Source organism: Trematomus bernacchii, unplaced genomic scaffold, assembly GCF_902827165.1.
Source record: "Trematomus bernacchii unplaced genomic scaffold, fTreBer1.1, whole genome shotgun sequence".
Lineage (NCBI taxonomy): Eukaryota > Metazoa > Chordata > Actinopteri > Perciformes > Nototheniidae > Trematomus > Trematomus bernacchii.
The window spans coordinates 331,432-356,100 of record NW_022987558.1 but is presented as its reverse complement, the minus strand read 5'-3'; the positions used below and the strand labels follow the sequence as shown (position 1 = coordinate 356,100).

General features: G+C 41.6%; 2 protein-coding genes across 6 annotated transcripts in view; both read left to right on the top strand.

Annotated features, from left to right (window-relative positions):
- Positions 1-218: 218 nt before the first annotated feature.
- On the top strand, positions 219-8,880 carry erfl1 (Ets2 repressor factor like 1). Its single transcript, XM_034123905.1, is given in 6 exon segments — positions 219-279; positions 930-1,164; positions 3,271-3,448; positions 6,204-6,333; positions 8,086-8,558; positions 8,560-8,880. Coding segments are annotated over 6 exon segments (1,398 nt in total).
- A 5,269-nt stretch (positions 8,881-14,149) lies between these two features.
- arhgef1b (Rho guanine nucleotide exchange factor (GEF) 1b) overlaps positions 14,150-24,669 on the top strand; it is a 52,844-nt gene continuing 42,324 nt past the window's right edge. For 3 of the 5 annotated variants that reach the window (XM_034123977.1, XM_034123976.1, XM_034123974.1), the window contains exon 1: positions 14,150-14,249. The gene's annotated coding sequence lies outside the window, so the exon portion shown is untranslated. The remainder of the gene's footprint in view (positions 14,250-24,669) is intronic. The other 2 variants (XM_034123975.1, XM_034123979.1) reach the window with 1 other exon arrangement.

Below are 24,669 nucleotides of genomic sequence, written 5' to 3'. Positions count from 1 at the left end.
CACATCGATTTAAGGTATGTTTATGAACTGATATTGCGCCCTTAGACCATTATGCAATACCTCCATTTTCAACAAAGTTTACACTCTGCAACTTTAACTCTCTGAAATAAACCTGCTGGGGTTTTCAGGATGCACCAATTCAGATGCAGAAGACAAGTTATCATTTACTGACTTTTTCCCTTTTTGTCTTGTCTCTGTGTTGCAGGTGTAGTGGAGGTATGGACTGTAACTGCGTCAGTGACCTGCTGATCCCCCCGGTGCCCGCTCTTTGGACGCCAGGTCAGTCCCACCATCAAGCTCGTGCAAGGGGTACAATTCTTTCATTCACTCAGTTTACCTAAGAAGTGTTTCTTTTGTTCAATAAATCTACTCACGCATCTGCATACACACCTTCAAACATACCTCTGAATTTAGACCCAGGTCAGGTGTTTAAACTGGGGGTAACCAAAAAAAGCCAATCCAGTTATGATAGAACAGAATCATGAAGACATGTTGAAATTGATCTCAAACTTTAAGCCATTTAACAACGAAAAATAACCATACCCACACACACTGGTAAACAAATGCACTCTCTGGTAGTAATTGGTTGTATATCTAATGTTTTTACGAGGCTAGTTAGTGCCAGATTCACTTTGGGACCGGTCAAAAAAGCAGCTTAAGTCCGTCTATGATGTGCATACATTCGGTGCCGGGCAGCATCAATCAGACCTCTCCCGGCGAGCTGTCGTCGTCCCGCTGACCAATCTGTTGAGGCTAGAGGGCATTAGCGCAGACTAACACTGCTCAAGGCACGTGCTGTGATATTAAACACATCATCCCTCACCTCCATCACTCATCAGTCATTCAGACAGCGATCCCCCGCGGCAAACAGCGGGACAAATGACAGGCCCTAACCTCATCCTCCCCTCTTTCCTGCTCCCTCCGTCCAGGGATCGCCTTTCCAGACTGGGCCTACAAGCCGGAGTCGAGCCCCGGGTCCCGACAGATCCAGCTGTGGCACTTCATCCTGGAGCTGCTGCAGAAGGAGGAGTACAATGGGATCATTTCCTGGCAGGGGGAATACGGGGAGTTTGTCATCAAGGATCCCGATGAAGTGGCCCGGATGTGGGGGGCCAGGAAGTGTAAACCCCACATGAACTATGACAAGCTGAGCAGGGCTCTGAGGTAGATTCAAGATTCAAGGCTTTTATTGTCATGTGTGCATAAGCTACAGTGTAGTTATGTCAATGAAAATCTTAGGTCACAGGCGCCTCCAACAGTGCAACACAATAAAACAGATAATAGTGCAAGTAAATACAATAAAATGGAATATAATAGAAATAGTGCAGAATAGTTTATATACAAGTAATTGGAATATTGATATGAGTTGCAAACAGATGAATGTTCTGGATGTCCTTTCAAAAGTTCAGGTGTTTAACAGTCTTATGGCCTGTGGGATGAAACTGTCCCTTAGTCAGGTGGTTTTACAACCTGATGCGGAGGTACGTGTTTGTTGACTGTCGAGCACATTTTGGAATCGGATAAATCAAGATGTTTATCACACGCCGGTTTACATAAATTGTTTACTCTTGTTTGGCTGAATCCTCACTTAACGTCTCGCTTTTTCATGTCGGTTTAATGGAAAGATAAAGGTGGGACTTCTCCTGGGGAACGTCAATACCCTCAATTTCTCCTTATCTGTGGACATCCTAATGGAAAGTTCACCATTGAGCTGCCAAATAAAAAATTCAATAGGGATTTCAAAATTAAGCCGCAGTCTGAAATTGCTTGGACTTCTTCTGCGAGAATGAGGAACGTGGGGGGGAACGGCTCGGCTCCAAAACTTGGCGAATATGATTAAAATAATACCGCTCACACTCCATACCTTCAGCAGTTTACACCCCCAACCACACACACAGTATTCTTATGCAAATACACACACTGCCCCGACTTATTTCCCCCCCCCCCCCTCCCTCTGCTTTCCTTTGGCCTCTCGTTAATGGGGGCTGTCGTCAGAGTCTAATTGTTATGAATTGGCTGGGGCCACAATTAGCCTTCTTAATTAGCCTCACTTAATTGCTCAATTAAGGGCCACGGCACAATTGCCACGCAAAGCAAAACACGTACACTTCATTGCACTGTGGAGACGCTGGTACTCACTGTTCGTTTAAATTGTGCGTCTACGTAATGAGCCGTAGTGTTTAACGCTGAGGTTGCCCTAATGCATTCTGTATTCGGTGGTCACTTCAAAACTAAGAAACCCTAAAGAAATGGCGTCCGAGATCACATCTTCTACCCTCGCGATAGGACGTCGTCTCGGTAGGTTTTTCAATTTGCGACGTCCCCCCCCCTCCCCCCCACTCACCTCCTCCCCCCTCTCAGCTCCTTCACCTGAGCCAGATGGCGCCATGTTTTGCCTTTACTGTTGATCAAGCCTGCTTCCTGGCAGACTGTACGTTTTGACACCTCTGTGGGTGGCACAGGAAACGGCATGACGACGGCGCTACATGCCCAGCGGGAGACACCTGAGGTCGTTACCGTGGAGACCCCTCTTGTTGTCTTAGTAAACGTGCTTTGCCGTTAAAAAAAGACAGTTGCAGCCTCTCCGTTATATTTATATTGACTAATCACATGGGTTGCATTTCATGTCTCAGAGCCCAATTTGCTTGTGATGGTTCAAATGAAAGCACATCCATGCACACATTCAGAGAACTCTTTTCACCTTCACTGACAAATGTAGTATTTTCTGAATTAAATCATATTTTTTACTTACTCAAACACCATTTTGTTACTCTTTTTTAAATATTTTTTAGCATCATAAGAGTATCATTTATATTAATGTCATAATTATATCACATTATTTTGTGTCTGTTAATACGATCCTGCACGATAAAGCGGTGTTTTGCCGTCTTGCCTGTCGGTGAAGGGCCTCTGAGGCGTTCTGATTTCTAACAGCTGAATAAAATTTCCCTTTTAAACAACCTTATTGTATTGAATCAAGGCAGACACGAATAGATTTGAGTAAGGAGGAGATGAATAAGAAACAGTGGGAAATCAGCATAGCTCTTGTCCTACAGCGCTGAACTTGTTTACTTATTCGTGTCTGTTAGCGATGAGACAAAAAACCTTGATGCGAGCGCTATATTAATCCTTCCCTCCTCTTTTCCTTTTCCTCTTCCTTTTTCCTTTATTCTTTATCCCCCCCCTCACTCTATCATCCCTATTTCAATATCCTCTCCTCCTCCTCCTCCTCCTCCTCCTCCTCCTCCTCCTCCTCCTCCTCCTCTGCAGGTATTACTACAACAAGCGCATTTTGCACAAAACCAAAGGGAAGCGCTTCACCTACAAATTCAACTTCAGTAAGGTGGTGTTGGTCAACTACCCCATCCTGGACATGGCCAACTCTCCCTTCTTTCTGGCACAGAACCACTTCAACGGGAGCACCAGCACTCCAGACTGCAGCCCAGAGGTAAAGAGGAAGAGATGACGGGACGGGGGGACGGGGGGGGGGGCTGGTAGAGGGGCTTCTTATTGTTAGATACATATGCATATAATGATAATCAAAAAGAAACAAGAACAAAAATGACACCTACATCTAAATGATGACCACATTTCGTCTAAGTCCTTGATTCAGAAGTGTATCATTATGAGTACATATACTTTATGAATTATGAAAATTGGATTGTGCTTTTTGACACAGCAGAGTTAAAAATACAATACAAATATAATAAAATCACAAAATAAAAACAACAAAACAGTGAATATATACATATCCACAACTTATCTCAATAAGACACAATGTAAAATATACAGAATAAGTGAGAGTACTCCGAACAAATGTTAACATTTGGATACTATTAACATTATAAAAGTATTCGTTTTGAATTCAAATGTATGTGAGGTGAGGTCGTAGGTACAATGTGTGCACACAATGGGATGTAGCAGGTAAGACACAGGGAGTCAAATAAGTGAAATCATGAACCAAAAAGCAGGAATAGTGAGATCTGCTCCCTAATTCGCTATTAATAGTGATTTAATTCAGGTAACTGAAATCCATTGCACTCTAGTGGTTTGCCTTTTGTGTTTCCCAGGCCCCTGCTGCGTGTTCGATCTTTACAAGAGAATGGGTGGTGATCATCACGTCTGCCTCTTCTTTCACCGTCACTAATTGTGATACAATTCCTAATACGTGCTCAGAGAGACTTCCTACGTAGATAAATGCTGTTATAAAATGGAAAGAAAGACAAATCTTAATTTAGTTAAAGAATACATGTCTTTTTTAGAAGTTATATTTATAAATAAATACGGAAATCAATAGAAATGAGTTCAAATATAGCTGTATACTATACACCTTGCACACAGGTCTTTTTGAACTTAGATGCGAGTGTCAGAGTGCACTTAATTACATTTGAAACAGCAAATGTCCTAGAAAGTGCACGTAACTTGAAAGTACAGTAGGAGAGCACCATCCATCATTTGTCGTGCCATCCTTAAGACGGGATAAGGAGACTGAAGGAGACAGAGGAGGAGGACGGTTTAAACTTGTCCTTAAAACAAAAGAAGACGTTATCCCCTCCTGCTCTCATCCCGTCTCCTATGGCGCATCCATCTGTCATCGATTGAAAATGAAAGAAATAGAAAGCAAAGGGGTCGCGTCAGATCAGATCAATGGCGGGTCATTAATGCGGTTTGTTAAGCAACGCAGATCTCCAGCTTGGGAGTACAGTCTCGCCTTTCAAACTATGGGCTGCGGGGTGACAGATACTATTGATCCAAAAGTCCTGCTAGGGGGGGAGAAAAAAAATCCCCCCCTTTGTCCCCTTGATTCGTGAGATTCAACTGTGCCATTTATTTTACCTCGCCTCCTTCTCCTTTACGTATTTTAACACACACACACACACACACACACACACACACACACACACACACACACACACACACACACACCACACACACACACACACACACACACCACACACACACACACACACACACACACACAGACACACACACACACGGCTGCCCTACATCCTGAACGGGTGTCACTCTCAGATCTGTTTGTACCCTTCACACGGGACGAAGACCCACCATCCCTCTCTCTCTCTCCTCCTCATCCATCCTTTGTGCACACCATCTTAATCGCTGTTCTACATTTGACTCTGTACTCTTCCTTGCCTTTGACTCTCTGAGCCTCTGCGTCCTCCTACCTCCCTTTTTTCTTTTTTAGTCCCCCGACACCCCCTTTTTTTATGGTGTCCTTGCTGCGACTCTGTCACTGTTTGCATCACACTCTGCGGGGGTGCTGCTGTCAACATGTGACTTTACACCGTGGAAACACAACAGCGCCATGAGGGCAGATTGGAAGCAGAACGTGTGATTTGTTTGGGAAACAGAATCAGAAATCCGTTATTATTTACATATTCAGTGTAACAGTAAAGTGCAGATAAAAGACAAACGTAAAATAGTACACTTACATGTCAATTTAAGAGGCAAGTAAATCAAATCCAATGAGTACACTTCCATGCTTACAAATACGTAGCAACATTCAAAAGTGAAGAAGTCAATAATAATATGATTAAATTGTAGAAATAAAGAGTACATTGCACATAAGCAGTCGTATTGCAAAGTTTCTATATTAAAAGGCAGTGTTGGAAGAAGTACTACTACAGTGTAAAAACAGTTGGCATCATTATCCATGAAGTACCAATTGTGTAGTATGGCTAATTTCAGAGTCATACATATTAAACAATTGCATTTTATGTATTGGTGCATTAAGGTATTCATCACTTCAATGTTGCATCTGGTTTCTTTTAATTACTTACTTTAATAATTCACCATCATCCATCCACAATCAGTTGAATCATATGTTTTATTTATAACATAAATCTGCAAATTAGCTAGTTACTAAAACTGGAAAATAAATGAAGTGCAATTAAAAGTACAAGTATCTTTTGAGATGTTAAAATTCTAGTATTTTTTCTACTTCTTATGTGCAATGCTTTGCTGCAACACAAACATTTCCAAATGTGGGATCAATAAAGTACCTTTTATCTTATCTTATCATAACGTGGAAATGAGTGAAATGACCAGTACCCCTCTGTTTAGGTTCAGTACTTGAGTGGATGTACTTTGTTGCATTCTACCACCGCTTACGGAAGTAAAGGAAACTCATTTTAATATTCTTCCACTCTCTTTTCCCCCCTCTCCTCTCCTTTGTTTCTCAGGCCATACAGTCCCTGTTTCCTCGTCTGCCAGACTCGGGCAGGGGGACGTCCCTGTTTGATCGGACCACCGCAGCACCGGGGCCCGAAGGAGACAAACTGAGGCTGGATTCATTCCCCTTCCTCAGTACAGGTGAGCAAATAAAAGTTTGTGAAAAGTGTAAAAAAACAAATAGGAATCTTTCTGTATCCCAGAGACCAAAACATTTGTTATGAGGAGAAAGACAGCCGAGGCGGTATAATAAGGCAGCAAACGGAGCTTCTTAAACAAAGGAAGGAGGAGACGGTAGAGGGAAAGAGGAGAGCAATGAGGATATGGGGAGGCATGAACATTTATTGTTAAAGGAAATAAGAGAGATGGCTGTCCCATGGCAGCCCGCGGTGAGGCTGTGCTGCAGGTGAGGGGCCAGGTTAGCTGGTGAATTATGCATTTCAGCCGCGGTCAAAACAACAAGCTGGAGAAACACTCTACCCGGTTTTAGGCAAACATTTATCCTGCTATTTCTCCACTTTTCATCAATTGGCCTAATTGTCGTTATGTATGTGCATCTGCCTTTGTTTCTTATACGTGCATCAGAATGTGTACGAACGTGCTGCGCCACAGAGTGTAAACAGATGTACTCTCACACACACACACACACACACACACATCACACACACCCCCTCCTTCCTCCCCACTCTGTTTGTCCTCAGGTCCTTTCCCCCCCCCCCCCCCCCCCCCCCTTCTTCCCTTCTCACCCTCCTCTCCCTCCCATGTGTCCCTGCTGTCCTAATCCCTTCCCAGGCAGGAAGGCCCTAATTGAGGGTGCAGGCTTCAGTTTGTGGCCTGTGGGCGCCCATTACTGTGTTTTCATAAGCAAGTGAGGCCTGCCTGACTGATTCAATATTCATGTGTCTGCCAGCTACTCCTGGCCCAGCACGCAGAGACTTCACCACTGTCAAATTAGCCCTGCATAGTAAATAACGGAGTGAAACGGAGAGCGAGGAGGAGAGCGAGGGTGCAGCAGAGAGGCAGCTTTGAGTTGGTTGTCAGTTGGAAGGAAGTACAGTATGTGGAGAGGCAATGCTTTTGTTTGCGCATTAAAATTGAATTCCAGCATCACCTCGAATTCACCCCCTGTTTCGGTTTCACTCACAAGGAATTCAAACATGGTGTTGTATGAAATGTACTTCATCCTAAGGTTTTTACGTAATATAAACGATTGCGGTGAGAACAATTGGGGGGACAGGAGATCGACTGTTTGCGAGTTTCCTTAATCCTGGACGTACATGTATTCTTTCTTATTTCTTGGCTTAATTATTTTTTAAAAGGTGACTGTCACCACTGAGATTTTTGGGGGCAACCCATCTCCTTGTTTAACCTAAGAGAAATACCAAAAAAAAGGATAAGATAATCATTTATTGTCAGATCAAGTATAACATTTGACTTGCATCACAGCAGCTCCATTTGCAACATCAAACAAGGACAAATATTAAGATAACATATAACGATAACTGAAGAGAAACATGCTAAAAGACCCTCTATCGAACATTAGATCTCCGTATTTATTTGAGGATCGACTGGCGCACAAAGGAGTGCTTCAGTCTCAACATTGGGAAGGTTTAAACTCTTAATTCAATGTTTATTTTTCACAATCTTTGTCTTCACATCTGCTTTTCGGTGAAGTGTGTGTGCTGCTCAGTACTGGCATGCATAAATGAACCATCAGGTTTCTTTGTGTTGTTGTGTGTGTGTTGAAAGCAGCCGTGGCAGAATTGGCCCCTGTGGCTCCTGATTAGACTTGCTAATACCGATGAGCATAATTAGTGAACATTCTTGGATGTTGTATGTCAAGGAACCTTTGGCCCTTCAGAGAGCTAACTGGTTCTCCTCTCTGTCCTGTAGGTGCTCCGTGCTACACCAAGCCCCCGTCCCTGCTGGGCCCCTATGCTCGCAACCCACCCTTCGACTACCCCTGGGGCTTCAACCCTTACCTCCCAGGGGCCTTCTCCCTCAACAACTGCCCCAAACTGCCCCCTGGCTCCCTCTACCCCTCCCAGTTTTACCCCAACCCTTTGCAGAGCAGCCTCTCCCAGCTGCCTCACCCTTTCTCCTCCCTGCTCCCCACGGCAGAGGCAGGTGAGAGGGGGACAACCGGGGGGACGAACGGCACGGCGGGTGGTCAGCCGATCAGACTCTGCCTCCCTCCGTACCCCGGGAGCCTGTCTCTGGGTCGCATGGACATTGGGGCGTCGTTGTTGGCGGAGAGGGAGAGGGAGAGGGAGAGGGAGAGGGAGAGGGCGGAGGCCAATCCTCCGGGCACAGGGGGGGTGAGTCTGGGCCTGGGAGCCGGCCTGCAGAGCCCCTCGGAGAGGAGAGGGGGGGCTGAAGCAGGACCCCGAGTCAGACTCAGACCTGGAGATCACTGACCTGAGCGACTGCAGCTCGGACAACGACAACGACCACGACTTCAGGAAGGGACCCAGCCTGACGAGCCGATCACAGATAGTGCTGGACGGGAAGAAAGGGAGCGTGCTGCCACCCGTCTCCTCTCTCCCCCCCACAGTGTCCCCGCATCCTCTGAAGAGCCTGAAGCCCGTCTCCCCCCGGCCCCCCTCCCGTCCTCTGTCGCTCTCCCCCCCCCTGCCTCCGCATGAAAAACACAGGGAGACAGAGACTCTCAAAATGATCCACAGCTAATACTTCTTCTTCTTCTTCTTCTCCCGCCATCTTGCCAGTCTGTGCTCTGATAACTCTCTTTTTCTCTCCTTTCTTTCTCAGAGACACTCTTCTGCTTTAAATTGTCAACCCCCCGCTCCCCGCTCCCCGCTCCCCACTCCCCACCCCCCACCCCAATCACTCTGGATAGATACTTTCTCCAAGAAAAGGCAGTTGTGTTATTCACTTCTGAAATGACTGTTTCCCTGTTTGCTGTGTATGTTTTTAAGTCCATTACACCACCGCCTCGTCCATCTCAGAGTATATGGAGCGTGCAGTTTTTAGGGTATCAGCTGTCTGTATCCCCCTCTAGTCCTTTCTGTTTTGATCTCTCACACCAAATGACCGCCCTGTTCTTTGTAGACTTGCTTTACGCGTTGCTTGCAGTACTCAACAATTTGCAGGCGAGCTATGATAGGAGGCAGTGAGGTGGTAAATTACAGCGCAGCAGCACCTGCCTTGACAAACATTAACAAACAACATCCCTAACAGAACAGAACAACAAATGATGCTCAGATCGATCCAATTTTACAGATTTATCCTATAATTCTTGAGATTTGGAATACACTTTGAGACATGGTCAAATACTGCCACCTAGTGCTCATTTCCATCAATGTCTCCAAAATCATTTTACCCCGTAACCCTGTGAGTAAAACATGCCCCGACATTTATTTTGCACTTACTTTTTATGATATATTGTTTCCTACGGGTTAATTTAAATGTTAAGATCCATATTTCTTATAGTGTTAACTGTGATAGTCTGTGATTATTTATTTTGTCCTGTGGTTCAAGTATTTCCTGCACATTTTTCTAAAAAAAAAGGACAGAAAAAGAGAGCATTTAGGGGTAGCTGGACCAACCTAGAAATTTGTATGAATATTTCACTGTATATATTTTATTATGGTGTACATTACATTTAATTATGATTCACTATGATAAGATTTAGCTGTATTGTTGTGATTTAATTCAGTATTTAAACATGTTGGAAAAATTATAAGCTTAGGTGTATCAAAGTTTAAATTATTAACGGCAGAAGATCTGCACTCTGAAGATGTTTTTCTATGATGAGGACAGAGATCACACTGGGAATGGTCTCACATTTTCTCGATTAATTGTGCCCTTTGGTCATTTTTGCCCAGCGTACGAACCCTTTGGGTGCAAAAACATGCCGGTAGACTTATTTTTATAGTTAGCATTCACCCAGTGTAACTGTACTGTAATTAGTCAAAAGTGAATAATATTGGTCTTCTTTTTTAAACCCCCCCCACCCCGAAAATCTGTTTTGATTATTTTTCAATCAGTGCTTTTTGTCAATGCCAGCAGCAGGGCAATTGGTTTAGCTCGAGGACATATGAAAAATAAAAAATACTGTTTATGTTTTGCAGATCTAATGACCAACATGCTTCCTCCGGCCCCGTTTCTCCGCACAGAGCGAACGCTAAACCATATTGTACAGCTCCATAGCCTTTATAGCCTATGGTTTGTCAAACAGTTAGTTGTGAAAGCTCTATTGTAAAGTCAATGTAAAGCTCTATGTTTGTTGAGTTGCTACAGGAACAAGGCCTCCAGTCCCAGGACACTGACTAACAGCTGTACATACTGTTTCCTTTGTGTGTGTATGTGTGTGTACACATCCACAAATGACAATGCAGTGGTTTTACCTGTCACCTCTCTTTGTTTTACTGTAAAGAGGAAAAATGGAAAGTGCAAAAAAAGAAGAAAAAGATTAATATCTTCAAAAGCAATAAACATTATTCTGAATAGTGAGATGTTGTGACTGTGAGTTTGTTGAAATGTTTCATTGTGTGACGTCGACCAGTGATGTGAGGTGGCTCTAATCTCAATTGCTATCATCAAGGTGTGAATTACATTGCCGCTTTTCCCACCAATTGTATTTATGCCAGTGAACATATCTTCCTTTTGACACCACAGTGTATTTAAATATTTAGAATAAGGGGTGTTGCGATATACCGGTGATGGCGATAACCGTGATAAAAAAAAAATGATATATTGATACAGATGAATACTAATGAAGACAATAATCCGAGGTCTCTTGAATCATTTCTCTTTACACGTGTTTAGGTAACAGACTGTCCCTTCACCTCCCGCACTTGTATTCTGAGGCTAATTCATTTGCAGAAGAGATAAAATGCATGTAAGGTACATTTGACTGATCATTATTATTTAAAACATAACATAAAAAGACTCTGTTCAATTTAAAATCTTATTATCCTAAGATATCTCAATCATAAATTATTTTGACTTTGATATTCCTGTACTGAGGTGTGATTTTGTAACAACCCTATGTGGAATGAAACTTCATTTTTCTATGTGATCACTTAGTAACTCCTGTACTTAAAGGTGGGGTATGTCATTTTGGAGAAACCAGCTCGAGTGCGCTAGAATTTGAAAGTACACAACCGGAACAAATCTGCCTCTTCCTTCAGACTTCCTTACAGAGCCCCTCCTCCAACACACACGAACGTGCACATGACCAATGAGGGCACGAGATAAGTTTGTGCACAGATGGAAGGCTGACAGGCAGGTAGGCCATCCAGTTATTTTAGCCGGGCCGGCTCAGATGATTGGTCGTGCTTTTTACAGTACTACGGCTTCCACAGATGACATTTTTTTTATGTATTTATTGTCAAAGCACTTAATATATTCATTGCTATCGGGATGTTAAGAGCATTCCATGGAATATAACAAAAGGTGTTTCTGAAATAAATTACATACCCCACCTTTAATAAAGTATAGTATAAATAATTCTAATTCACAACGTGACCAGATATGAGTTTTCTAATCGTACTTAGTTTTGATGACAAAAACAAGGTACTTAATACAACCTTGAAATAATCAGAGCATCACGTTAAAGAAATATGATTTTAATGTCAATAAGGTTTTTTTTAAACATATTTTGTATATTAAAGTCATTTGTTTTTACTGTTTTACTTTCACTCAAACAACTAATTGGTGAAAATACACACACACTATATTTTACACAATAATAAAAATAGAAATACAGTCTCCACCATCTTGTAGAACATGTGTCTACATTACAAAGACACCTGTCATCGCCATTAAGTAATTCATTGATTTGACTGAGTTACAAATAACATTGAAATTGGGGTTGATTCAATACGTCCTGATAAACACGACAAATAGTAATATATCTTTCCTTTTTCTTGACCTCTCACCACTAATCTGGAAATTACTATGTCCAAGTTGTGAAACAGCTTCTAAAAATGAGTGATGAACAAACCTTTCCTATCAAAACTCTGGAGGTGTGAGGATTAATGACATGATGAACGATATCCGACATTAACTCTTACATTTGCAGTTTTAACATAAAGGGCAAATTCGAGAAATGTGTGTACAACCTCCCAGTTAATGATATAACCTTATGACCTCAACTATCTACAATATCTCATACCTACAATCTTAAATCACGGAATGGAAGCCACTCAAAATGTGTGAATAAAATAAGGTTATGACCATGATACAATCAACGAGGATGAGTCTAACAGGAAGTGACAGGGTCCTCATTATACTGCGGCTCATTCTCAGCCCAACGGCCATTCCTGTCTTCTGTTAACCCTTCGCCACAAAATCATCAAAGGTTCGAGTCCTTACTACACGCCCGAGTAGAGGGAAATCACATAATTAATTCTACAGTACTGTGTCAACCTGTAATGCACTATCCAAGAAAATAGACGTAAACCATTAATACAATTTATTTCAAAGCAAAAAATGGAATATCTACAAAACTGATCAAGTTATATGAAGCTTGGGGTTAGATTGTTTTCAAAATTCCAGGGTCAAGAGTACTTTTTTAAAATGTTGTTGTGACCTATAAAACTCAACGAATTACTAAATAAACATGCAGTCAGTATTATAATTTATATGAGTGCATTTACTCAAGTTCTGTACTTAATTACAATTTGTAGGTCCGTTTTATGCATCTTCATTTTAACGCACTACTTCTCAGAGGGAAATATTTGACTTTTTACTGCACTACATAGATGGCTTTAATCGCTAGGTACTTTGCAGATTCAGATATTATTAATACAAAATATAAATCAACCAATACATCATGATATATTATTATAGGCTAAGCTACCCAGCAGTGTACATAATTATTCAAATCAGTTCCACGTTTACTATCGGCAACATTAATTGAGTGAACACATTAATGCATCACTATTTATAATTTAATAATATTATATTACAATTCTGAAATGAGTACTTTGAGTACATTTAAATGGTGACACTTTTGTACTTAAATAAGATTTTAAATGCACGATGTCTTACTTGTAGCACTGTATACATAATAGTAATGCTACTTTTACTTATGTGCAATAACTGAGTACTTGGTAGAACAATGTATGCAGCTTTAATTAAGTGAATATACAGATGTGAAAGGGTTAGGGTTATGTGACTGTTTCTCCACAAGGTGGCGCAGTGAGGCTAGAATAAAATAAAGGTAACTTGTGAGCAGGTAGTGAAGTTTGGTTTACTTTGTAGGTTAAATCATTTCTCTAATTTAACGACACACATGTCCTTTATTGTCTGTAATGTATCCATGGTTTCACAGTGGTTTGTTGCATTTTTTTTTTAGGTAAATGAAGGCTAGACATTAAAGTAGATCAACAGTAAAAAAAGGAAACATGTATGCTTAATGCAGGTTTAGGAGAGAAATAAGATAGTATATAGAGAGAAAACATGTTTTTCTGTTCGCTGCAATCCTCTTAGTCATCAATAATGCTGATAACAGATAAGTCTGCTTTATGCAATAGGTTTTGTCTAAGATTAAGTAAGAAATTGGCTAATAATGATCAAATAATCTGTAAAGTGTTGCAAAGTATTAAATAAAAAGTGTTGTAATGTGCAAAAAACATTAACAACACTTAACCACATATCTAATAAAGACTAACATGTCGTTTTTACAAAATACAAACCTTGTAAACACCTAAATATCACGCTTATAAAATATGTATACTCAGTTTTGCATAGAGTGGGGACTCAATGGGGACGAGTTACTGTGTAACACAGTGCGGAAACAAGCGGTGTTAGGTTCTACTTTTTAAAAAACTTTGACAGTCAAGAGTTAAGAGCACAAATACTTACTATACATCCGTTTTTATGTGTCATCTTACACGTTGTGTTCAATAATAATTATAAATGTTAAATAGTTACTTCGTTTCCGCCGTCTGTTGACCACCCTGAGCTTTTTTTTTTTTTTTTTTTGATGTGTACTTCCGCGTACAATGTTTTTTTCCCACTGACACACGGCAACTTTCGAACAGGAAACCTATTAGACGCGTCGACTGTCTCTTTCTCTGCATTCACCAGTGAGTATATTAATTATATCACTAAAACCGACGAACATTAGGAAGAGTTTGGACTTTTTTAAAGGCTGTGTTTGGTGAATTTTAAAGTGGTGTTTGTTTTAACCGAGAGAAACGGGTTTATTCCTCCGCTCACAGACGGGCTGCAGACGGGAGGAATGTTGTGCTCGGCTGGCTGTGCACATATCTGCTCTGCGGGTAAAAACACGGTTTGAAACCGCTTTTATTTCATCATAGTGGTGAAATTAATGCAGCATTGGGACAAAAATCACTCTTATTGTGTACATGGACGCAGTTGTGTAACTTCAGGTAGCAGAGTTCTGTGTTTTCTGCTATAGCCATGTAGGATTTTACTACTTGACTAGTTTTGGTCTTATTATATCAAACTACAAATCACTTTAATATTCCCAAAGTTGGTTCTAGTGTGTCATTTGAGTTTATAGCTAGTGGCCTTGTGACATGTTATCTTCTTTGCAAGAGTATCCTGCTGACATTTATCATAGAAGTACTGTTTCTCATAAGAAAAATACAGCGAAATAATACGATAATGCAAGTTTTTTTCTTGTTAAGTTATTTCTTCTACTTTTCCCATTTGTGAAACGCACCACTGTGATTACAGATGCTTATTTGGATAACCAGTGCCATATCCTCTTATTTATTTGTCAACATTGTGATTTGCACAACCTGAAAGGAGGCCATGTAGGACAAGAGTCCCTCCCTTTTTGTTCTGCCCCCCCTCCTCTTTTCCTATACCACTCATCTGATCAGCCTATATACAGAGTCCAGACAGAGTTCAGTAATTAGTGTCTGCATAGAATTGATTACCCATGATGATTTTGCCGTGTGGAACAGAGGACATTGCCAGTGCTTAAAAGGCAAAAGTTTCCTGCGCCCAGAGGAAACTGCAATTACTGTGTAGAGCGGCACCATTATCTCACTGCAGTCATTAACTAAAGATATGAGGCAGGAACAGTGTGGGCTGAGCCTGCCAGTAACCCATCAAGTTTTCATTAATCACTCCTCATAAAACACCCTTTTACCAGGTTGCCAGGCCAGTTTGACTTATCTGTGCCTCTGAGACGTTCACTTTGCATTGTTGTCAAGCATTACATCTCATACTTCCAGTGGATTTTGATAACGAGTTGACTTTCGAATTATTAGACGTTGCTGCGTGTGTGTGTGTTAAGGGTGTTGCAGCAGGCGTTTTTTTCGGAGACTGTGACGCGTTCCCAGCCAGACGTTGCACCCCAGAGGCCCCATGTGAAGCAGGGCCCTGCCACTTCCTGTTACGCTCTGCTAGACTAGAGGAGCCCTGCACTTGTCGTCTCTTTCTCCCTCTCTCCCCACGTTTTACAAGTGCAGGCTTGTCTGGAGCCCAAAGGCTAACTTCTCTTCCTTTTAAAGGAATGTTGGCTATTTAATCAGAGTCTCTGTGCCGCTCTCTCCCTCCCTGTCTCTCTCACTCTCGCTCTATTGTTATAAGCCAACGTAAACTCACCCACATCCACTGCCTCTCAGAGGGTAGGGAGATAAGCTGGGATAAGGCTTGAGCGAGGCGTCGTTGTTAGCCTCTATGAGAGATACCTAACAACTGAAATGACAGGTAATGGCACCCGGTGTGGAACAGCCAGAGGGTGTCCTGAGGGCCTGGAGCTGTGTTGCAGGCAAGCTAATAATTTACTGTAGCCAGGCTCGCACTTCAAAGGGAACACAGGTATTCTCCTCTGGCTGCAGTTAGATTGACGCACAGGCAGCAGATAATGAGAGACAGAGCGCACTGAGCTGCTCTTCTTCTCTCTGCAGGAAAGCACTGACATCTACTGATTCCTCCTGAAGGGGCTCAGGAGGTGAGGTGGAGTGTGTGTGTGTGTGTGTGTGTGTGTGTGTGTGTGTGTGTGTGTGTGTGTGTGTGTGTGTGTGTGTGTGTGTGTGTGTGTGGTGTGTGTGTGTGTGTGTGTGTGTGTGTGTGTGTGTGTGTGTGTGGTGTGTGTGTGTGTGTGTGTGTGTGTGTGTGTGTGTGTGTGTGTGTGTGTGTGTGTGTGTGTGTGTGTGTGTGTGTGTGTGTGTGTGTGTGTGTGTGTGTGTATTACAATCCTTGTGGGGACCTACATCTGTTTACATAGTCACGTGTGGGGACTCGCCCCCCTTATGGGGACATAATGGAATCATTAATTTTAGGGTGAAGACTTGGTTAGGCATGTGTTGGTTATGGTTAGGCATGTGTTGGTTATGGTTAAGGTTAGGATAAGTCTCCAGGAAATGCATGTAAGTCAATGTAATGTCCCCTGAACTGATGTATACATGGTGTGTGTGTATAGGAACGTGGTTATGCGGTGCTGTGCCTTTGACATAATTCTACCTGAAACCGCAGCTAATCTCAGCATTCAGCAACGTGACACACTGTGAGGTGTCCTCATGTGTTTCTGCAAAGTTTGCATTCATCTCCCATGGAAACATATCATATATAGATAATGGAGTAGGGCTGGGCTATATGAAGAAATGTCTCACAATATTTCTGACCTAACGCCTCAATATCTATATTTTGTGACGTTATTTGCTTTCACAGAACATTGATGTAAGGTAGAGTATTGAGAGAGAATATTGAGACATGTTGATAAAAAAACATCAGTAATGTGGATTTAATGACTAAATGGGTAAAGGCAAATAAAAGAACAGATGAAACAGTGTGCTATATTTGGAAAATGACATCACCTTACTGTAATGCAGCCTTTAAAACCAGGAAAAGACAAAACAACACACACATTTAAGACATTATCGAGTCTTGTATCAATATCAATATATTGCCCAGCCCTGCAATAGAGATGTGTCAGCAGAGAGACATTTTTCTGTGTGTTGTGAATCATTAAGCAGTATATCAGTTTATTAATGGCAGAGAGGTTTGAGTTAATTGAGTCATCTTTATCTACCTATTTTGTCACATTGAGTTTGGAAACTTCTTTTGTAATTGAGAAAATAGAGCAGCATTCAAAGGCGTACTTAAACAGAAAACAATAGTCCTTACACAGGTGTACAAAATGAAATGTATGATATCTGTGTTCCATGTAGCTTCTTCTGTCTCAGGTCCTGTTGTTGTCCACTGTCACACTGTGAATGGAGCGGAGCCATCTTTAATGTTATTAGTAACACCTGTGCTCTTTCTACTGTGATGAGTCAACCTCTCTGCTGTGGAACAGACCAGACGCTAAAACAAGCTGAGATGGCGTCTGAAATCACTCTCTGATTCACTCACTACTCCATTTTATAACAGACACTAATAGTTTAGCCTGTAGCACATTCTAAATTATTACTACACTCATTACAATAATGTTGACTCATGACTGACGGGTATTAATATAAAATGCAGTGACTAATATGGGATTGAAAATGTAGTAATTGTATTGTTGGACGATACCATTCAGCTCATATTCTCCATACACTTCATAGCTGATAGGAAGTGATTATAAGACACAGGCAAAGTATTATCAATTACTGATCATAGAATATTACACAAGAAGCTATATTGCTCTTCAAATGTAAGATTACATATATTTTGTAAATGGTCTGCAAAGGTTTGAGCCCCAAAGTTGGTCTACAAAGGCTTGAGTTTTTCTCCTTAAAGCATGGAAACATGTTACAGATGAAGCACACAATACAAATATGAACCTGAAAAAGAGCGTAATAGCAGCGCCACTTTTAAAAAAACAAATGTTACAGCTCTCTTTACAACATTAAGTAGTACCACACATTAGAAATACCCTGACTTACATGTGTACGTCTGGTGGGTAACCCTTTTAAAAATGTAACATAGTGTGTTATTATAGAACAGATTCCCATTACACACAGCTGTACTGACTTGTCCCTTTATCTGAGCTGACACATTGTAATAATAAGTCAAACATTGTTTTCATGTGTTCATGTAACACCATGCCCTGTGCAGATAACACATAGCTCCCACTGTTCAGGAGTCATATGGTATGCACTCATTCTCAGCACAATGATTTTTAAGTGACATTAGCTTACACAGGCAGCTCTCTGTAGTCCTCTCTCTGCTGTCATCCAGGACTGCTTCACACAGCAGTCAAAGTGTGTGTGTGTGTGTGTGTGTGTGTGTGTGTGTGTGTGTGTGTGTGTGTGTGTGTGTGTGTGTGTGTGTGTGTGTGTGTGTGTGTGTGTGTGTGTGTGTGTGTGTGTGTGTGTGTGTGTGTGTGTGTGTGTGTGTGTGTGTGTGTGTGTGTGTGTGTGTGTGTGTGTGTGTGTGTGTGTGTGTGTGTGTGTGTGTGTGTGTGTGTGTGTGTGTGTGTGTGTGTGTGTGTGTGTGTGTGTGTGTGTGTGTGTGTGTGTGTGTGTGTGTGTGTGTGTGTGTGTGTGTGTGTGTGTGTGTGTGTGTGTGTGTGATCTTGGACGAGTATTATCTGGCTGCAGCAGCTTGTTCCTCACAATATTCATTTTATATTCACGCATTTTAACAGTTTGATCGGGTATCTGGATGACAATGCTCCACAGATAATAAATACAATTATTCTGTTAGGTAAAATACTTATTTTTAAAGTTGAATTAAAGGTATTAAAAAATACATTTCAAAGCCAAGTTGTTGAAATGTGTTAAATGTATTGCCACAAACCATTAAGAGGTGGCACAACACAACATGAATTGGGAGAATTATCTTATTATATTGGATTATATAGAAGAATACATGTGTTTTCTCATTGTTGGGTGTATGGGACAGTCAACTTTGTTAAATGGATTCTATTAACTAAATTCTTTAATTATTATTAGTTTTTTTATTTATTTGTTTGTTTTTTGTGTGAGTTGGTTTTGTCTTTTCAACATACGGCCAGCCCTTGTACTACATTTGAAAAAAGAGGTAGAAAATGGAAAGAGTTACTTACATCTGTCCAAGTGTGAGTCAGAGAGAGGGCTGGCTGGAAACCTGATGTTACCGAGAGAGAGAGAGTGTGTGTGTGTGTGTGTGTGTGTGTGTGTGTGTGTGTGTGTGTGTGTGTGTGTGTGTGTGTGTGAGGGCGAGAGGAAACAGAATGAGCTCTTTCATTTGAGGGTTCACGGTGGAAAAAGCTTGACTCGACTCCATAGATGATGTTTACTCTCCAGGAGTGAAAGATGGGGGGTCCGGGGGGTGAAAGGTCCCCCAGTCGGAGCGAGTGCTCCTGCAGACAGTGGGCGACTGTGTGTTAGCGCTCAGGCCGTTAAAGACAAATATACTTCTTGTTTTTGTCATGTTGTAATAAATATCGTAACACTAACAATATATGATAATGACATGTTTGACACGTTTGCTGGTACACATGAAGAAAGTTGTATTAAGCCTAAGGTGGATTCAGGTCAAGTGATTACCTAACTTCTTTAACCCTTTCCTCATCTCTGCTGTAGGCTAGCGCCTCGAGGCTACGTTAGCCACCATTAGCATAACAAACCAGAATCTCCTGCATTGCCGGTTGTGTAGGTTTCAGATTTTGAGAAAGAAGAAGCATGTGTTTTGTTACATTGACTTTACTTTTGAACAGTGTTATAGAAGTACAATGCTATCATTTGAGTATCCCTTTACTTTGATTTTGTATTCTTTGGCAGCAGACTCTCAAATAGGGAAGTTATGAGCTCTATTGTTTGTGTTAGCTTGATCGCTCATCTTAGTTTGAGTCATCATTTCAAGGTTTACGATAAAAGATTGACTATTATCAGAACAGAGATCAGTACAGAGAACTGTCTTGGGGGAAGAAAAGATTGAATTATGACTTTGTGCCTTTTATTAAAAGGTCTATTTTGAGGGATAGGGAAGAATGCTGGATTGCAAACCATTGGCATGAGGTTACCATCAGGAACCAAGGTGTGCATGTGTGCGAGTACAGAGGCATTTTTGGCCTCCGAGACTTTGATTCTGGGCAGGCTAAATTCCTTTCCAAAAATATTCAGTATCGGCTTGTTGTTGATGCAGGTTCGTTTGGTTTCGTGTTTAAAAATCTGCAGCGAATGAACACTGAACGTACCTCAACAATAAACAGACCTGGGGGTGAGGGAAAAGCCGTTTTTTGTCACAAAATGTCAATCAGATGTTTCTTTCCTCATCAATTACTGACCCCCCCCCCCTCCACACACACACACACACACACACACACACACATGGAAGCATTTAGGCAAAGCTGGAGGTTTACTGTGAGCTGCCAATCCATGCCAGTCGATTGGCCCCGGCCTATCAACTGTTTCCATGAAGCCAATGACCTCTACATGGGGACAGGGGGGAAAGTAGTGGGAGGGAGGGTTTGGTTTGGGGGGGGGGGGGGGGTGGTGCAGTTTGTTGGAGCAAGAGTGTACTTTGGCTCTGAAGGACGACATCAGATTAAAAAGGAGTGTGTTAGGACTCTGTGAATTTATATTTCTGTGTGCACGACGTAGAAGGGAAGAGGCTCAGCTTGTTATTCAGGATACCTTGTGTACAGAAAAACAACCAAATCACACCAAAAATCAAACTCTCGCTGAGGCACCAGACAGCCAGTCTTATGTCGGGATGAATCCAATGCAGGTAAGAATATCATTTATGCAGTTTACTCTCTTTTGAATGATCCAAAAGCACCATGAACACGGCTTTTACCTCCTGTCTTGCCCTGGTTAAAACACATATGGACAATTCCACCTCCACCTGTCTATCATTGAATAACTATTCACCCAGTGCCCAAAGCTGCCTTCAAAATAAAATATAAACATCTACCTGAATTAACTAAAACAATGACATTTAATGATGAATCGATTACTATATACAAAAACAACAAAACACTAGTATTATATATCAATTAGTATCTGCAAATGAGCTGCAATACCCTTGTAAAAACATGCGCCTTTCTGGTGACTAACCACTCCTTAACCTTTGATTCCCTAACCCTAACCCTAACCCTATTAAATACCAAGTGCATCTTTTATTTTGAAGGCAGCTTTAAGCACTATTCACCAACAAGCCTTCAAAATAAAAGCCTTAACAACTCCCCAAATGACCTTGATACTAACAGATTATCAAATTACTATAAATTAAAACTGACAAAACGATTTTGTGTTATAAATGGATGAATAGCTCAAAAACCGTGTTAAACATCATGCTTACAAGGCTTGGAAGTATTGTGCTCAGATTTGGGGGGTGGGGGTTGGGATTGTTCAGCATCATTAAAATAAAAAGGTCAAACATTCTCCGCAGCGTTAGTATCAAAAATCAAATCACATCAAGGAAAGGTCGTTGTAAAAAAAACAAGAGACATGTCATTGATGCAAAAATGAGGAAACCCAGCGGGATCCAACATTCTGATTTGTTTGGACTTCTCGCTGAACAACAAGGCACTGAAAGAGCCTGCCTGTGTTTTGTCTGCGCTGTTGGCCATAATCTTTTTTCAGCCACTACGTAATGGTTGTTCAATTACATAATTGGCCCTTGTCTGCCGGCCATGAATGCACCGGCTGTCTTGCAGCGAATCGTACAAGGGGCCGCTTTATTTCAAGCTAAAGGTGGAGGAGACGGAGGAGGGAGGTTAAAAGAGAGAGAAATGGGGAAATGAAACAAGATGTAGAGACATGTAGAGGGATTGAGACGAAAAAAAGGATGTGGTTGACACAAAGTAGAGTAGAAAACGTTTGAGAAAGCCGTTTTTGCACCTTCACCGCAGATGAGCCGCTCCCTCTGATGCCACTTCCCCGTGTACGCACACTATCTGCAGTGTACCCTCTCCTCGCGGTGACGAGATCTCCGGGATATCTTTGCCCTCTGTGATGTTCAGACCACGGTTCTGCTGCCCTTTTACCTGCCTCAGCTCACATGCAGACACGCAGTCACACAAGGCCTTGTTATCTTGATACGTCTTATCTCCGTGAGTTGATAAGAGCCTTATCTTTAATCGCGCCGGTGTTTGTAGAATCATTGAAGATTCATGTGCTGTCTGTTCGGTTAATCTGGTCAGGAGTAGTCACCTCTTTTCGCACTTTCACTAAGTTGGGGGACTTGCATAGGACTTAAAAGATAATGATTATAATCAGAGGTTGAAATGTCCCAACTTTTAATCACTGTTGGTCAAATACCCTCCATAATGCCAACGCTAAGCTCCACCATTCCACTCTCACTGTTACACAGACCTTTTAGTTTTAGGGATTGTTGTTTTATGATTTTAAAGTCTTTAGCCAAATCCACAATAACCCAGAACACTTCATTGGGGTTTGTCTTCTGATTTCTTCTCAGCAACCCCCCAAGACTAATTTGACAACTTCTTAGCACTCCCAGTGATGTGTTAACTGAACATCACGTGTAAATAAGTTGAGTGTACTTTTATAAGCCAGCATTTGTCTGCTTTTACTCGCTTGTAATTCGTTTTTTAGGTCACAAAATACTTGTAACCCCAACAAAATGTCAGATTATGGTTTTATCATTTAAAGCAACCTAATGTGATGTTCACAAAACAAGTTACGTCATATTTGGCGGCTCAGTGGGTGGAGTGCTGGACTTCGTATCAGGGGGTAGCAAGTCCGAGTCCAACTGCAGTCAGCATGTCGTTGTGTCCCTGGGCAAGACACTTCACCCCAAATGGCTCCTGTGGGGATTGTCCACAGTACTGAATGTATGTAAGTCGCTTTGGATAAAAGCGTCTAACAAATGACATGCAATATGTAATATATGTTGTGTACATTTATAGGTTAAACATCCCAAAAAAAATGCTAAATACACTATTATTACTATTATTTATTAAACACGTCTTTAAGCACACCCTTAAGGTTATGTCTTTCTGCATTTCAACACATATTTGTCACAAGTACAAGTTAAGCCTTGTTCTTGAATCTTTTTATGTTCTTATTAATTTCCAGTCATGCGGAGGCACATGGCTCTGGCCTATCTTTTGCTTTATTTCACTGAGTTAACTTGTATATTATATACTTATATTACTCCTCAGGTCTCAGACTCTACCAGCAGTACACACTACACTACATGCACATGAGTGTTTTTGCACCTTTTCAAAAAGAATCTCTGTCCATACTCATATGACAATCACATGACCATTGGTGAGGCATGCGTACGCACTACGCAGGTGTGAATAGGTGCCAGATGCACTGCTCTGGAGTTAGTTACCTCCTGCTGTGTAGTCTTTCTAATTGTATGTATTTCGTGAAGGTTGCGATCTTTTTCTGGTTTATTTTTGAACAATTCTTATTCTTATGAATGTAAAGCTCTAGATGACTAAGGAGGAAGAACAGCAAATAGCTCGCTTCCTGCTCATGTAGGCAGTGTGTATGTCTTCAAAAGTATCCCTTTCTGCCCATTTGGACTGTATTGCAATCCCGGAGTTTACAAACTAAAACCGTTTCATTCGCGTTTCAATAAGTCTCTGCCTATCTGGGGTTTGAACACAGAGTGGATGCTAGGTGTAAACAAAGCAAAATGTATGCGTCTTGAAATCCTCTGATGATTGTGAGAACTCCTGCTGTGTTAGCAGGTCTGAGATACAGAGGAAACGTCGATGGCGGATGGAGGCAGATTCAGCAGTTTCTCTTTGGGCGGGGCTGGTTTCACTGATCCTAAATATGTCACACAAATCCCCTTGTAACCTAAGACAGAAGAACAAATCTGAGTTGATCACACACACTTTCAGATAGAATAAGTCGTAAAAGAGAGCATGGCCTCTATCTGAAACTTTAGGGTCTTCACACACACCAGGAACACATATTATTCATATTTAAGAACCATGACCTTTTTAAACAAAAACGTATAAGTGTGGATGTAGCCTCCCACCATTAACATACAAACACATTCTGTGCTTGTACATTCAGGGCTATGTACACCTTCCAGTTCTATAAAAATAACTGTGTGACAACATGCATATTAACTATAAAACACGCCACTCACTCACACACACACACACACACGAGATGCCTCTGGGTCTGTTTTCACCGAGGTGCTAGCTCTCTGTTAACTCTGCCAGCTGCAGCCAAAACCGTGTGTGTGTGTGTGTGTGTGTGTGTGTGTGTGTGTGTGTGTGTGTGTGTGTGTGTGTGTGTGTGTGTGTGTGTGTGTGTGTGTGTGTGTGTGTGTGTGTGTGTGTGTGTGTGTGTGTGTGTGTGTGTGTGTGTGTGTGTGTGTGTGTGTGTGGTGTGTGTGTGTGTGTGTGTGTGTGTGTGTGTGTGTGTGTGTGTGTGTGTGTGTGTGTGTGTGTGTGTGTGTGTGTGTGTGTGTGTGTGTGTGTGTGTGTGTGTGTGTGTGTGTGTGTGTGTGCTCCTTTATGAGCGTTGCATTCTGGGAGCAGATGCAAAGGTTGTGAGCTCTCAGGTGAAGGTCTGTGCTCAAACACAGACTCTGGATGCCTTTTATGCTTGGTACATTTTCCAGACTTTCTCACGCTTATGTTTCCTACGCCTGTAATCTTTTTTCTTTCGTTCTTTCCACTGT